This window comes from Gopherus flavomarginatus, chromosome 2 (assembly GCF_025201925.1).
Source record: "Gopherus flavomarginatus isolate rGopFla2 chromosome 2, rGopFla2.mat.asm, whole genome shotgun sequence".
In the NCBI taxonomy this organism is placed as follows: domain Eukaryota; kingdom Metazoa; phylum Chordata; order Testudines; family Testudinidae; genus Gopherus; species Gopherus flavomarginatus.
The window spans coordinates 252,454,283-252,469,224 of record NC_066618.1 but is presented as its reverse complement, the minus strand read 5'-3'; the positions used below and the strand labels follow the sequence as shown (position 1 = coordinate 252,469,224).

At 39.1% G+C, this 14,942-nt stretch overlaps 1 protein-coding gene across 1 annotated transcript in view; it reads right to left on the bottom strand.

Annotated features, from left to right (window-relative positions):
- CNBD1 (cyclic nucleotide binding domain containing 1) overlaps window positions 1–14,942 on the bottom strand; it is a 301,514-nt gene that overhangs the window by 284,980 nt on the left and 1,592 nt on the right. Inside the window, exon 2 of the mRNA XM_050941062.1 lies at window positions 9,347–9,422. Coding sequence (XP_050797019.1) covers window positions 9,347–9,422 — 76 coding nt within the window. The remainder of the gene's footprint in view (window positions 1–9,346; window positions 9,423–14,942) is intronic.

Here is a 14,942-nt window from a genome sequence, read left to right as displayed (position 1 = left end):
TCTGGGCAGCCCTACCTTCACTGTTACAGTTTATATAATATCACACTTGTTTAGAACTATCAAAATAAATAGATTATAACATGGAATCTATGGAGACAACTTATTTAAAAAGGGAATGTTATAATGGCTTTTCATGAAGGGCCATAATAAGCCATTGAGGAATCAAGAGCCAAAAATGCTCAGCTCCCATTTAGGCATCAAAATGCACCAACTGAAAATAGTGGGAGCTGATGAGTGGCGAGCACTCTAGCAAATCTTAACCCAGAGGAGCTTTGGACAAAGTGACTAGTAAGTCACATTCTGCCTCTCTAATGCATGTGGAAGAGTACATGACTCCGTGAATGGTCTCACTGAAGTTACTGGAACTAGTCACGGAGTGTGGTACTGCACTCTGGAAGCCATTTGCAATTCACAACTTTTACTGACACCAGAAGGCCTATGAACAATTCTGCAAATTCTTGACTGTCATCTGATGGAACATTATCAATTATCTACCTACATATATAGAGACTTTTCTTTTGCAGAGCACTCTCATAGCAGGTACTACTCAACATGAGTGAGGATGGTAGAATCTGGTTCTACATAAAATTAATAAATTTTGCAGTAAAAAAGCATTGGATATACAGAACTATGTGAAATCCTGACCCCACTGAAGTCACTTTGCCCATTGACTTCAGTGGACCCTAGATTTCCAGCTAGATGTTTAAGAACATCATTAGTTTTGAAGGTATGTGGTAGAAGTGACCATGACAAGCAGCTTGGAAAGATATTTCACTTCATAGGTTTATTAGACATGGCAATATTTATCTACTTTATTTATATATCTTTACCTTATCTTCAGAGTCAAGAGAAATGTAAATTTCTACCTTTTACATTGAAAGAGGCAGCAAATTCTTTCTGGTATGCATTTAATTTCAGAAACATCTCAATACACACAACTGAGTTTCCTTCTTTAATTATGCGCTATCTTGAAGAAACTTGGCCGGCAATTGTTCAGAAATGCATTTTTGAAATGTCCTGAACTAAAAGGTTACTAAGTATCAGAGGGGTAACCGTGTTAGTCTGGATCTGTAAAAGCAGCAAATAGTACTATGGCACCTTATAGACTAACAGACGTTTTGGAGCATGAGCTTTCGTGGGTGAATGCATGCATCCAACGAAGTGGGTATTCACCTATGAAAGCTCATGCTCCAAAATGTCTGTTAGTCTATAAGGTGCCACAGGACTCTTTGCTGCTTTTAAAAGGTTATTGCCATCAATAAATGATCCAGACCCTCTGTCACGCTGTCTGGAGTGGCTCACAGCTGTGAGTGCCTATCTCAGGACAGACTGACAGAAAACAAGGGCAGACACCCCAAACTAGTGGTATGTTCTATAATTAGATTATACCAAGCCAGTAACAAAGGTGAACTCCTGGATCACTATAACAGTCTTACCATGGAGTCACAGACAGTCCCCTTAGACTCTCCAGACTATCTTGCCACTCAGACAAACTGAATTTTGTGATGATGGTCACTCAAACCAAAAATCACACCTCATCAGGTTTCTCTCAGTCCCAAAAGACCAATTGGTACTCTGGATCTTATACCAAAGACAATGCTGGCAGCTATTCTATAGTAAAGTAATTTAAGGTTTATTAGGTAAGAAAAGGAAATGAGTTATTGAGAGGTTAAAACGGGTAAAATATGTACAGGTGAATCACAGTTTGTAATCCAAATGATGACAGTGATGTAATAAACTGCCAGTTTCCCAAAAGTCTTTTCAGGGTACCCAGATTGTCTCTGGGGATCTCCACTTTGCATCTGGTAGACTTCCCTGTAAGAGTCCAAACAGGTCAGAGATGAAGGATCTTTCCTAGAATCCATATTTATATCTTCTGCTGACAGTCTTTTTACCCACATGGGCTTTTCCTTTGATGACAGGGCGTGAAGAATGCACTTCGAGTCTCTGACCTCCGGTCATCACATACAATGCCCATTTGCTTTGTAATTAGCATTTTTTTCTGATAAAGTCCCTCATTATTATTCCACAAGGCTTTTTGATGTCTGATGAGTTATTTAGCTACAGGGTACGTACAATGTAAATGCTTGTTATTACATTATGACAGGACACAGATAAGTAAAAACAGTGCACGTGACATCCTATTTGTGAAATTTAAACATCCAAAACACTTACACATTTAACAAACACTTTGATCTATACTAGTGGTTCTCAAACTTTTTCTTTTGCAGACCACTTGAAAATTGCTGTGGGTCTCAGCAGACCACTTAATAATCTTTCCAAATGTTGTTTGTACCATTGGCTAATTATTGTAAAGAGCTTTGGATAAAAGCACAATGTATAAAAAACTTAATAATAATTAAAGTTTTTTGTTCTACAAATAAAAGCACACAACTCATATTTTAGTATCAGTAGTCTTACCTTTCTAATGCGATGGATGTGCCCTATCTCCACCACCATAGCAGGCCCCGAGCTGGGGCTGGGAAGGAGGGTTGTCTCTCCCTCTTTCCCCCACCATGGCAGCCACCGAACTGGGGAAAGTCACCTCCTTCTCTGGCCACTGCAGCCCTGCATGTCCTAAATTTGCCCCACCCCCTTTTCTCTCCTATTACCCCCAAGGCCACCTCACCTTACATGTGCGACTTTTCCAGAGTCCAGGCACCTAATTAGTGAAGCCATGCCTGTGTGGCTCCACTGATTAGGTGGGTGGCCCTTCATTCTCTTGTGTTCAGCCACCCAGGCACACACCTTAGAGGAAAATATTCACAGACCACCTGAATGGAGCTCAGGCCACAGATTGAGAACCTCTGATCTATACTAATACACAAGTGAATTGGCCTGAATATACTCTGACATGATCTGGTCTGCCAGTGTCACACTCGGATTCTCCAGCTCAAATTTCACTCTGCCTTACTGTTTTTGATTTTCTAAAATACTGGGCTTTAAGATATCTATTTACTGCTATCCATTCACTCAGTTCTTTATAAACCAAAGTAGCTCCTTTGCCTTTCAAGTTATTCTCTTCCTCATTTTCAAGACATTGGTCCAAATTCACCTCTGATGTAAAGGGATACCTATGTTGACTTCAATGTGATTGCATCCATTTAAAGCCAAACTTGAATTTGGTGCACAATCCTGTGACATTGTTGCAAGTGTATGGCGATATTAAGGTTTGTGGCATAATTTGTGGATTTGAGAGTTTGGGGCTTTTTTTGCTCTCTAGACAATTGAAGTTCAAAATCATATTTTGCAATCAACTTTCATCATAAATAAAAGGTTATCTATGCCCTATTTTAATTGTTCTGCTGCGATTACAGAAGAAAATATAAGATTCTCTAGTCAAGCTAATCAAGTAATAATTTCCCTAAACACCACCATTTTAAGTCTCCCCTGGCAAACCATCAAAGTACTTCAAGACTAAAAGTCAATAGGCAAGCTCTGCATGAAATAAATACTGTATTGGAACTGAATTTCATTAGGGATGAAATCATCTCATTATATCCAGACTGCAGATCTCATATGTAGGAAGTATATCATAATTGTTACCCATCCAACCTTCTGGTTTTGCACTGAAAAATATAGCAATGGTAAACTGAACCATGATCTCTCCAGATTGCTGGACATGAAGGTGTACAGGAGCTTTGTGTGGGGGAGGGTCTCTCCACACAATAGGTGTAGGAAGAGGGCACAATGAAGCCAAATAGCAATATGACACTATTGTGAGAATGCAGATTTTGGTATGAAGTGTAATTTAATGCTACACTAAGGAGATTTCATTTTCTCCTAACACCATGCAAATATTGATTAACATAGAACTGAAACTGATGTGACCATGTATATGTTAAGAATCATCCCCAGACAGAATGCACAATGAGGTATTCATCATGCGAAGGACCATGGGAGTGTTCTGGATGCATCATCTGTGTGCATGTCCAATGGGCCCGGAATGTATGGGTTAGGGGGGATGAGAAGCTTTAGGGGGGAAAAAACATACTGCACACATTTTACCCACAGCAATGAATAACTAGCAAAGCTGATTCCTCTAGACATACCAGGTCCTCAGATGGCACTGTGCATTTGACTCTAGATGGTACTGTGCATTTTGACGGATTTCTGGTTATATAATGCATTATACAAAGTCGTTGCCATATGTATGTTAATCAGGTTGCTACAAGGCAGCATGCACATTTAATTGCAAGCATTGACCACCATCGCAGTTTTGCTTTTGCTCTTATTAAAATGGATCCATAGCTCTGTTTGAATGCCTTACTGTTTCTAATATTTAGTGAGAGTTGCATGTTGATTTTTTTTTATAATTGGTTTATATACTTGTGTGGTGGTGGTGGGATGTAAACAACTACAGACACAAAGAAGGAGGGCACGATCAAATACATTTGAGAACCACTGAGTAGGGCATTTGGGTATTTTCTCCGTTTCTCAGCTGAAGCAAAAATGTGATGTAAAGGTCTAGATATTTTGATAATATAAGGGTAAATTGTAATACTGCACAATGACTGTAGCTTTTCTGCCTCAGCTGGTACAGAAAATTATGACCAGAGGGCACATTATACGTTCTATACTCAATCTCCTCTGTGTGAGATGACTGCATGATTTGGCCTCACAGTTGGGCATGTTACAAGTTTGATAGCCAAGTACCAAAATAAATCCATATGTGCAGATGTGCCTTTACTGTGCACCTCTGTCACTGAAAAATCCAGTAGGAGGCCCACAAGAGAGTGAATATGTCACTTTTTGGCCATTATCCCTGTTTTTCTGCTAAGGGGCAAGATTTAGTCATAAAACTGCAAAGCCAGGCCAGCCCTGTTTCCTAGAGGTATCATATTTGGTTCCTGACTCTAGCTTTTTATTTCTCAGTCCAAAGGGTGCTCAGAATGAAGAAGGCTGGAAGAAAGTAACATGTCCCCATTTCCCGCCCCCCATCCACCACTGACTGAGTCTGTTAAAAAGCAACCTTGCTATTCTCCCAAAAGCCTCCATCTAGTGCTCTCCAGCCAGTGGCTGGAACATGAGTAACTTGAGGGAAATCTCCTGTGATGCTTCACAAAGATACTTTCTCTCCCCCACCCTCAGCACAAACAGTCATGACCAAGTTACAGTAACCAAAGTTGTAAACACAGATTTTTAATAACTTGATTAAAGAGAAATATTTGGTTAAATTGTCAAATATGGGGCCAACTTTAATTCCCATATCTACAATCCTGCTTTCTTTTCTCAGTTGCCCTTCCACATGTTCCTCTTTACTTCTATGCTTTTTTGTTACGTTTTTTATATGAGTAGGTGGAATCCCCAAATCAGATTACAGAGTAAGAGTGTTGTCTGGTGCTACATGCCCTGTGTGTGCCTCAACACTTCACAGGATTGAGAGCAAAGTGAGATGAAACTTCTAAATCTCAACATAGTTCTGTCCACCCAGTCTCCATCCTTAGAAAGGAAGGAAGAGGTATAGCAATTTTGAAAAAATCTGTTTTTGTTTATTTTGTTTACTGCTCAAAAATGGTAATACACCAAAATAGCTCCTTAAAGAAGCACATTCTGTAGGATGAGCACTTGCTCATCTAAGTAACTGCAAGAACTTAAGCTGCCTCTCCTCTCTTTTAAGGATGCTAACAAACAGTTAGCTATCAGACTGATACAAACAATCAGTTTAGCCTGCATGAATCTGGACAATAGCAGCTGTTCCAATGTGATTTTAATCTACACAGGCACAGGACAATTTTCCCTAAGATATGATAATCAAAACTAGTCTCATTGACATAGGAGCTTCAGAGTGTGAACAGGATGAATGCCCATGAATAGCTAATTCTCATGATGATGTTGTTTTATTTCGCATTTTGCCTTTTACAAGAACTGAGGAAAAACAGCTACTTGGCTCCTTAGACTCTAGAAATTCCAATTAAACTGACAGTCCCTGTGTGTGCTGCCTGAGGGGGGAAACACGGTCAGAACACAAAGCAGTAAGCTGCATACTCTTTAAAGAGAGGCATTACATCAATCCTGTTCAAAACTGCCTGTTCTGATTGATCTTAAAATGTCTAGTCCTTTCTTTCCTTACTGCTTTTTTCAGATGAACTATATAGTATATTAAAACAACAAGGAATCTGGTGGCTATAGTATATTAATAACAACTCACAAAGCACCTAAAACAAATGTCTGAGTAGCCCTCTCTAGTAAAGGGTATAATTTATAATTGGTCTTATTTTCAGGAAGAAAACCAGCTATTCATGTAACAAAACCTATTAGCAACACAATGGTGAAGTAGAAATAATTCCTTCTTCCATTAATTGGCTTTAACATGACTAGCAGGGACAGACTCTGTGTTATGATCTCCACTAATGTGACTTACACTCAAGTGAAATCTTGGCCCTGTTGAAGTCAATGGGAGTTTTGTCTTTGATTCAAACTGAGCCAAGATTTCACCATAAGACACTGAGCAGTCTTCTCTTTCTTAGAGCCAGACGTGCTTCCTAACCCCTTATATGTTCCACCAAACAAGGTGAGGACAGGCTATGGGAAGGCTGCAGAAGGGTATTTGCATCAGTTGCTGACCATGCAACAGTGCTCTTTGGATGCTCTCTATGTGGCATGGAGAGAGCCAGGACTAAAGGGAAAGCAGAGCCAGTGGCTCCACGATGATGCAGAACCGCTATTGAAAATCCCCATTGTGAGGAGGTAGAGAAGGGGAGGGAGCAATCACTGTTACTGCAGCCCATGGGCTGTACCAGTTGCTGGTGTGCAGTTGTGCTAGTGCGCTATGCACTGGAAGAAAAAGAGGATTCCTTAGGCCGCAAGCCCAGGCACAGATCCCCCATTTGTTCAGGCTCACTTTGATAGTGATCTTGAATCTGCCCCTTGGTGTTCCTTCAAGAAAAAGTTGTCTGGCTTCACAAAATATTTAAAAGCCACTGTATTTTCTTGATGTGTGCGTACTCTAAATATTGGAACCAGATCACTATTTTATTATTCATGCCAAGATTCCAACAAACTTTCTTAAAGTTATTAGCAGAAAATCCTAATTTTACAAAGGTCTTCACAAAAACCTTCTTAAAATCAGAAGTTTATTAAAAGGTATGATTCATATTGGACTGAAAATACACTTTAATACAATAGAAACAGAAGTACAATCATCTGGGCTGGTGGCCACAGAGGGATTTTGGGTTACACAAACTCATCAAATCAGAGTTTGGAAGATGGATTTTACCTGCATTTCAATCCAAAAGGAGGCTTAAACTCAGATCCATCTTACCTTGGATGGAAACAAGTGAAGCATGGGTCTCTGCCCTCCAGGAAGGTGAAGTGCATTGAGGGGAGGCAGGACTTTGACAGGAGGAAGTTCTGCGAGATGGCTGGGTGTCTCATAGGGACAGTGAGATGAGTGTACTATATATCGGGAGACATCTCTCTCTGAGGAGAATGGTGTGGGAGAAAGGGTGGGAGTGGAAGCACACATGCTCACGTATGGTCACTGCAGCTCTCACACTACTCCATCCTCCTGCCTTTACTCCTTTACCTTTCTATCATTGTCTTCCCCCTCTGACAGTCCTTACCAGGACAGACATGTTCAGAACTGCTCTGCCCCTTCTTTCCCCACTTCCCTCATTCCCTCCCTTCCTTTTCTCTCTTCCCTTTTGCTGCTCCCCATGAACAGCTCAGTATTAGGTGGTGGGATTGCAACATCTGCAATAAATAAACTAGTCATTACCCAGTGCAGGTGACTTGAGTTTATTTGCATAATGCAATCTTGTTGATTAATATGTCTGGAATCTTATTTTTTAATTAGAAAACAAAATCTTTGATTTAAGGTTTTGGAGGGCTGCATACATACAGAAAAATGTGATTTGCATGACATTTATCGCATCCAAAATCTGAGAAGCAACTCACTGCACATACAAACAACTGAACTTTATTAAGATACATGAGAAAGCTGCATTAATGCAGCATTGTGGCTGAGATTTTGCATGGCCAGGAATAAGGTTTTTTAATGGCAAGTTTTTTGTAATTGTGGGAGATTGGGAAACCTTATAAAAGTAAATTATCTTCAGAGTCAAACTGTGTTGTGCAGTATTTATATGTATTTGTAGTTCATGGACACCTCAGTCATGGACCAGGACCCCATGGTGCTGGGCACTGTATAAACACAGAATAAAGAGAGGCCCTGTCTCAAAAAGCTTATTTACCAGAACACTATGAATGGGATCGGAGAAGGTACCTGAGTCCTCTCTTTGCTTCTGTTGCACAGTATTTAACATACTTTTAAGAGACAAAAATAGTTTTTCAAGGGTATAAGGGATATTCCTAGCAATCAAGGGCCTGATGCTGCATGTAGTTCTGTGCATCCAAGATGGATGAGTGAAGACAGGAAGAAGAGGGAAGAGGAAGCTGGAGGATAAAATGGATGCTCTTCTTTCAGCAGAAGCTTATTGATTGCTATTCTAGCCACTGTTAATTCACTTACTATAAAAAGCTAAATTTGGAATATCGATGTGTTTCAAATTTAGGCCCCAATCCTGAAGTTGCACTTGTGCTTAAACTTTAAGTTGATGAGGAATCCCATTGGAGTTGATGGGACTGCGCAAGTATTTAAAGTTCAATGTGTGCATACATTATTTACAGGATTGGGGCCTAAGCTAGGAATGGATCTATTTGCCAAATTGGGGGAGGAGGCAGAGGTGGGAGGAGGGGTTGTGTTTGACTAAAAAACAAGTTGAAAGTGGCTGATGGGCCAAGAATTGCTGCTGAAAGGACAGCTGGGTTCATGGGTATGACCTGAACATAGTCCAAAGAAGTTTAAAAAGAGAAAAGTTAGAGTTCAAGGAACAGTAAATACATTTAAAACAGTAGAGAAAAACTGTTTATAATCCCCTGATTTCTCTTGTTCTTCTAATATGAAGCATTTATTATATTGCAAGAACACACACCTCTCCACTCCAATTTTTCAAATGAATGTCATTTGCTATAACACTATACCTTCCCCAGGGTGTGTATTAGCAATCTACTGATCGCCTTCTGCATAACTGAAAAACACTTAAGGCATTTACTAATAGCCTAACACTGCACACCTTGGAGTGGTTTACTGCTGTAATATAACACACTTCACTCTCCCATAGCTGTCCTGGCTCTGGGGTAAAGAAGAAGTAAAAAGGAATATAAATCTATTTTTATCACTAAATAAAGACTATAGCACATACAGGGAGCAGATCTGTGCTGTAAAAAGGTTGAACTTTCACAGACTTTTCAGACTGTAACCACACTTTAAGAATTGTTTTACTAATGCCCTTTCCTAACAAAGCTACAAATAGAAGCAAATGTATTCATTAGAGTTAGTTACCTGTTTTGTAGCCCACTGATGCTACACAATGCATCCAACTGATCATAGTTTATCGTCTTAGAAGTTTTCTTCTTATCTGCAAATAATAAATAAAAACATATGGATGATATCTTTAGAATGAATCCAGACTTTATGAGATACGCAGATGTACAGACAGAGCCCAAAATATAATAATAAAAGTATTTTAGGCAACTCTTGCTCACATTAGCAGCTCACTTCAATCTAGGGTGACCAGACAGCAAATGTGAAAAATCAGGACAGGGGGTGGGGGGTAATAGGAGCCTATATAAGAAAAAGACCCCAAAATCAGGACTGTCCCTATAAAACCGGGACATCTGGTCACTGTACTTCAACCTCAGGTTCTTCTGCTATAGGCTTGAACTTGAGCTGCTAAACCAAGTTGTCTTATCTTCATTGCTACCAAGTTAGCTAACATGAGATAACAACACACCTTTTTACAGTGACTATATTAATGATACCATCTTCAAAGTTCCACAGCGGTAAGGGAAATTTACAGAAAGTCTTACATCTAAAGCGATGCACACTCATTATAGCATCACAGCAGCTCTGACACTGCTTTAAGACACAATCCATGCACCATGCAGCCCTTCCTGGGGTTGGACTTTATTAAGCAAATGAACAGAAATTCTAATTCAAGCCTTCACTGGCTTGCTCCTGGTATAGGTTGCTCAGTCCTCCACTAGGTCCTCCATGCTTCAAAACCAAAAATCTCTTCAATGGGGCACCCCAGCTTTTAAGCCTGCTTTCTTCCTTTTGACTCCTTCCAGCTAGTAAGCCTTGCTCCAGGTTGGATATTGGTAACAGGTGTCGTGGTGTGGGGCCAGGACAAATAATTAACTCCTTTCTGCCCTTGTCCAGTGTGGGCTTTGTTCACTTCATCTCAGCTGCCAACTTATTAATATGTGGGCAAAGGAATTTGAGATTTAATAGAGTCCGTGAACCAGTTTGTGGCAAAATCCCTGGTGTGTTCATGTTAATTGCTCACTGTAATTTTAATGTTGCCTATAAACAAGTGGCATTTAGTACCTTGCAGCTTGCAAGGACCAAAAGAAAAACATCCCAGTACTGAGCTGCATAAGCTAAGGATGAGTCATTTACAATCTCCCCATATACCCCCACAACTATCTTCCTTTCATAGTTATGCAACCTGAGCTCCTTGAAATAATTGGCCTGATAACAGAGTGTTTTCTAGTTCTTTCTAATGTATCCTTATATAATGCTTTGCAGGCTGCATGTTACAGTCAGATACAACGTTATCCTCTATGCTAAGTGCCAGCTCATCAGGAGAGCGGGCCATCTAGAAGCTTCACACTGCACAGTCCTGCAGCAAGAACACGTGTTTTTTGGCTCCAGACTTCACAGTGTAGAAATGTAGATTCTCAGCCTATGGGCCAATGTCAGTGAACCATCCTGTACCATGGGGGATGGAGCGACCTGCAGAATGTAGATAGGGTAGGGTTTTGGCCTGAAATGGGACATATAAGGGCCATGCTGACTGAACGGCCTCCATTGGCTGGACTCCCATACTGCCCTCGTGGAGTCTGAAGTTAACTAGAATGAGTGGAAATGAGGGCTGTCGATTAATCGCAGTTAACTCACACAATTAACTCAAAAAATTAATCACAATCTTAAAAATTAATCATGATTAACCACTGTTTTATGCACTGTTAAGCATTAGAATACCAATTGAAATTTATTAAATACTTTGGATGTTTTCTACCTTTTCAAATATATTGATTTCTATTAGAATCAACAGAATACAAAGTGTACACTGCTCACTTTATATTGTTGTTTTTATTACAAATATTTGGCTATAAAATGATAAACAAAAGAAATAGTATTTTTCAGTTCAATACACCTCATGCTGTAGTGCAATCTCTGTCTCATGAAAGTGCAATTTACAAATGTAGATTTTTTTTGTTACATAACTGCACTCACAAATTTTAGCAAATCTGGCATGTAAATATCTTGCAGTGCTGGCTACAACAGTACCATGCAAACACCTGTTCTCACTGTCAGGTGGCTTTGTAAACAAGAAGCGGGCAGCATTATCTCCTGCAAATGTAAACAAACTTGTTTGTCTTAGCAATTGGCTGAACAAGAAGTAAGACTGAGTGGACTTGTAAGCTTTAAAGTTTTACGCTGTTTTATTTTTTAATGCAGTTATTTTTTGTTCCCAATTCTACATTTGTAAGTTCAACTTTCATGATAAAGAGATTACACTATAGTACTTGTATTAGGTGAATTGAAAAATACTATTTCTTTTGGTTTTTACAATACAAATATTTGTAATAAAAAATATAAAGTGAGCACTGTACACTTTGTATCCTGTGTTGTAATTGAAATCAATATATTTGAAAATGTAGAAAATATCCAAAAATATTTAAATAAATTGTATTCTATTATTGTTTAACAATGTGATTAATCATGATTAAATGTTTTAATCGCTTGACAGCCCTAGTAGAAACCCCAAGGAAGGGTAGATGAGCAGGCAGGCAGGCGAGTGCAACACTGCCTGCCCTCCATTGAATACACCCTGCAGCACAAAGAAGTGTAGAATTACACCTTCCTGCACCACATTCAGTTAATCTGTTTCTTTGCCATCTCATTGCCTAAGTGGCCAGCCTTTATTTCCTTTATGGTGTCAGGCCTACCAGGACTAACCGCTAAGAAAAGGTGTTCAGCAATGACTGGAGGTGAAATCCTGGCCCCACTAAAGTCAATGGTAAACTCCTGTTGACTATAATGGGGCCAGGAGTTCACTCAGTCTGACATTATATGATTAAAATATGATCAGGTAGATCATTATTATCAATGCTGTTATATAATCACAACAAATCTTGTACGAAGTGTGTCATGTAAGGTGTCTATGAAAAAGTTATGGTTTGCTTACTATGATTATCCTACTTGCATGCATGTATCAATTTTGTACCTGAAGTTATGAATATTGACTATGTACCTATATTTCAAATATGTTTGCTCCTGTGATAACATCCACAAGGTATTTAGCCAGCATATTCTGAAGGGACTATTAAAGTTGAATGGCCCATTAAAGAACACTTAACGCACAATGGACCATGGAATACAACTATCTATACTTAATGGACTTTCATGTGAACGTTCTAACTAGAATATGGTTGATGGCCCCTGCTATGACTCAGCAAAGCATGCAAAGGCATGTGACGAGGCCATGTGACACTAAACTCCATCTTGTTTCCTGTATTTTTTCACAAGCTGTGTGGAGGGCTTTGTTTGAAACAACTGGTTTCCCTCCACATGGCAGAAGCTATAAAAGGCCCTGGAAGCATCTCCATTTTGCTTCTTTCCTGCTCAGACCTCTGGACAAGAGACTGAGGACCTTCCAATTAATTGGAAGCAACCAGAGACTTACAAGCCAGCAGTTTATTCTATCACTGCTACAAGTCTGATCCAAGAATTTTGCAATTAGTGTATGTATTTAAATTCCTTTAATCAGTTTTAACTCTCACCTTTCTTTTTATAAATAAACCTTTAGATATTAGATACTAAAGGATTGGCAACAGCGTGATTATTGGGTAACATCTGAGTTATATATTGACTTGGGTAAGTGGCTGGTCCTTTAGGATCAGAAGAACTCTTTTGCTTGATTCAGTTGGTCTTAAATAACCACTCATCATTACATCTAGTGGTTTTGGTGGTGATACAAGGACCCACCGAGGCACACTGACAGCCGGCATGTTTAAAACCTACTTGGTTTAGGATGGAAGCTTTTTGTTGTTTTCAGACTGCTCTTCCACTTCTATAGGCAGGACAAATTTTCATGGACTACTGAACCCAACATGCAGATGCCTTGCAGCAAGAGGCTTTAAAAAAGGTGTGATTGCTATTTGCAATCCCAGTGTCAGCTTTCAACTGCCAGAGTTCTTTTTACCCAGTACTAGCAGAACTGCATACAGCTTGTTAGACTTTCACTTCAGAAAATACTAGGAAAAATATACCAATCTTTCTAAACAGCAGCACCTGCCCTCCAAAATTACAGAATGAAAATCTGACATCCCCAAATTAATGGCACTTTTATTTCACATTTCCAGATGATGAAAAGTTTGACTTGGTACACAGCAAATTCTTGGTGGGAGGAAAGAGCTGTCTACAAATTAATCAGCAATGACAGATGCCACCATCTAATTATAGAATTGAGATGTGCAAAGAACTATAATGAAAACTGATTACTATCCACATAATTTCGATAATTTTAATTTTAACAAATGCTTTAAATGACTGATTACACAATTAAGTCACATTTTGTCTCCACCATCCCTAGTTATAAAGTCCTGTGGCAATATACTCATACTTTATACCCTAGTCCTATTAGTTCACTTTATTCTATAGAACTAATTTTATATTGCATTTTCTGGAACAGAAATCTTATATTTATACATTATTTACATAAATAGACATAATATGTCACATCCAGAGCAACCTGGCATTACTTTTAAGTCACAAAGCGTACAGGTAAATAAGAATATCATCCTCACTCCTTTCTCAATACAAACATACACCACAAATAAATAGTCCAAGCCAAACCCAGGCCTCAAACTTGGCTCTCCTCAAAAGCCTGAGAAAGCATGTATGTAGCCAGGTAGTCATCCACCTGTCACATATAACTATAAACTTGGTGTACACATTTGGTATCTGTGTGCATAGTCCAAGCATACACAAATACAGCAAAGCAACTGCATGTCCCCTAGATTTGCAACTCTGGCCCATAATGTTTTACCTTTGGACAAAATGTTTAGTTTACCAAAAAGGGCTTTGCACATGGATGGACATAAGTATTTTTAAAATAATACTGCAAGTCCTTAAGTGTTATAATCAACTTGTAACCATCCATTCAAAGTGCCCCATTCTGTGACCAGAATAACGTTATCCTGTGCTATAGGACTTAATTATAGAGGACCGTATGCTGCTGGGACCAGGGTGAGAAAAAAAGGTAATGTAAAATATTTCAAGAAAAGTTTTTGAAAACATGAAAGTCTAAATTGGCACAGATGCTTAACTGCCGTGAGGGTCCTTGGGCATGTAGCATGTGCCTAATGAAGCAGTGCTAGTATAACCTTTGGATGTATGCAGCACATTCAACTGCCCCGGACTCATCACTGAAAATAATTAGGCCAAATTAAATGTTATAGGATGAGTGCCAGGAACATGTTTCACTCAAGGTGTAAATGTCATAGGCCCTTCAACTGGAGACAAAAGGTCCAAAATAGCTTTCTTAAAAGCTAGGAATATACATATTATTAAAGCATGAGTCTCGTTTTTAAACACAATAAGTTAAAATATTTCTCTACTTCTCAGAGTGAAATATTTCCTGTTTCTATGCCCAATCAACTGACAGTTATTACTTCATTCATTTTAATTCCAGCAAATTAGTTTTATTTTTTCATCTTTCTTAGCAAGTCTATGTGACAGATGGAAAACTATCGGTTTTGGAGCTCACATTCTTTACTGTTCAGGGATTTTCATAGGGTTTCCAAATAAGAATGAGCCAGATAACTGTCCAGCTGAAGATTGCTGCTCCTTTCTGAGTTTATTGAGC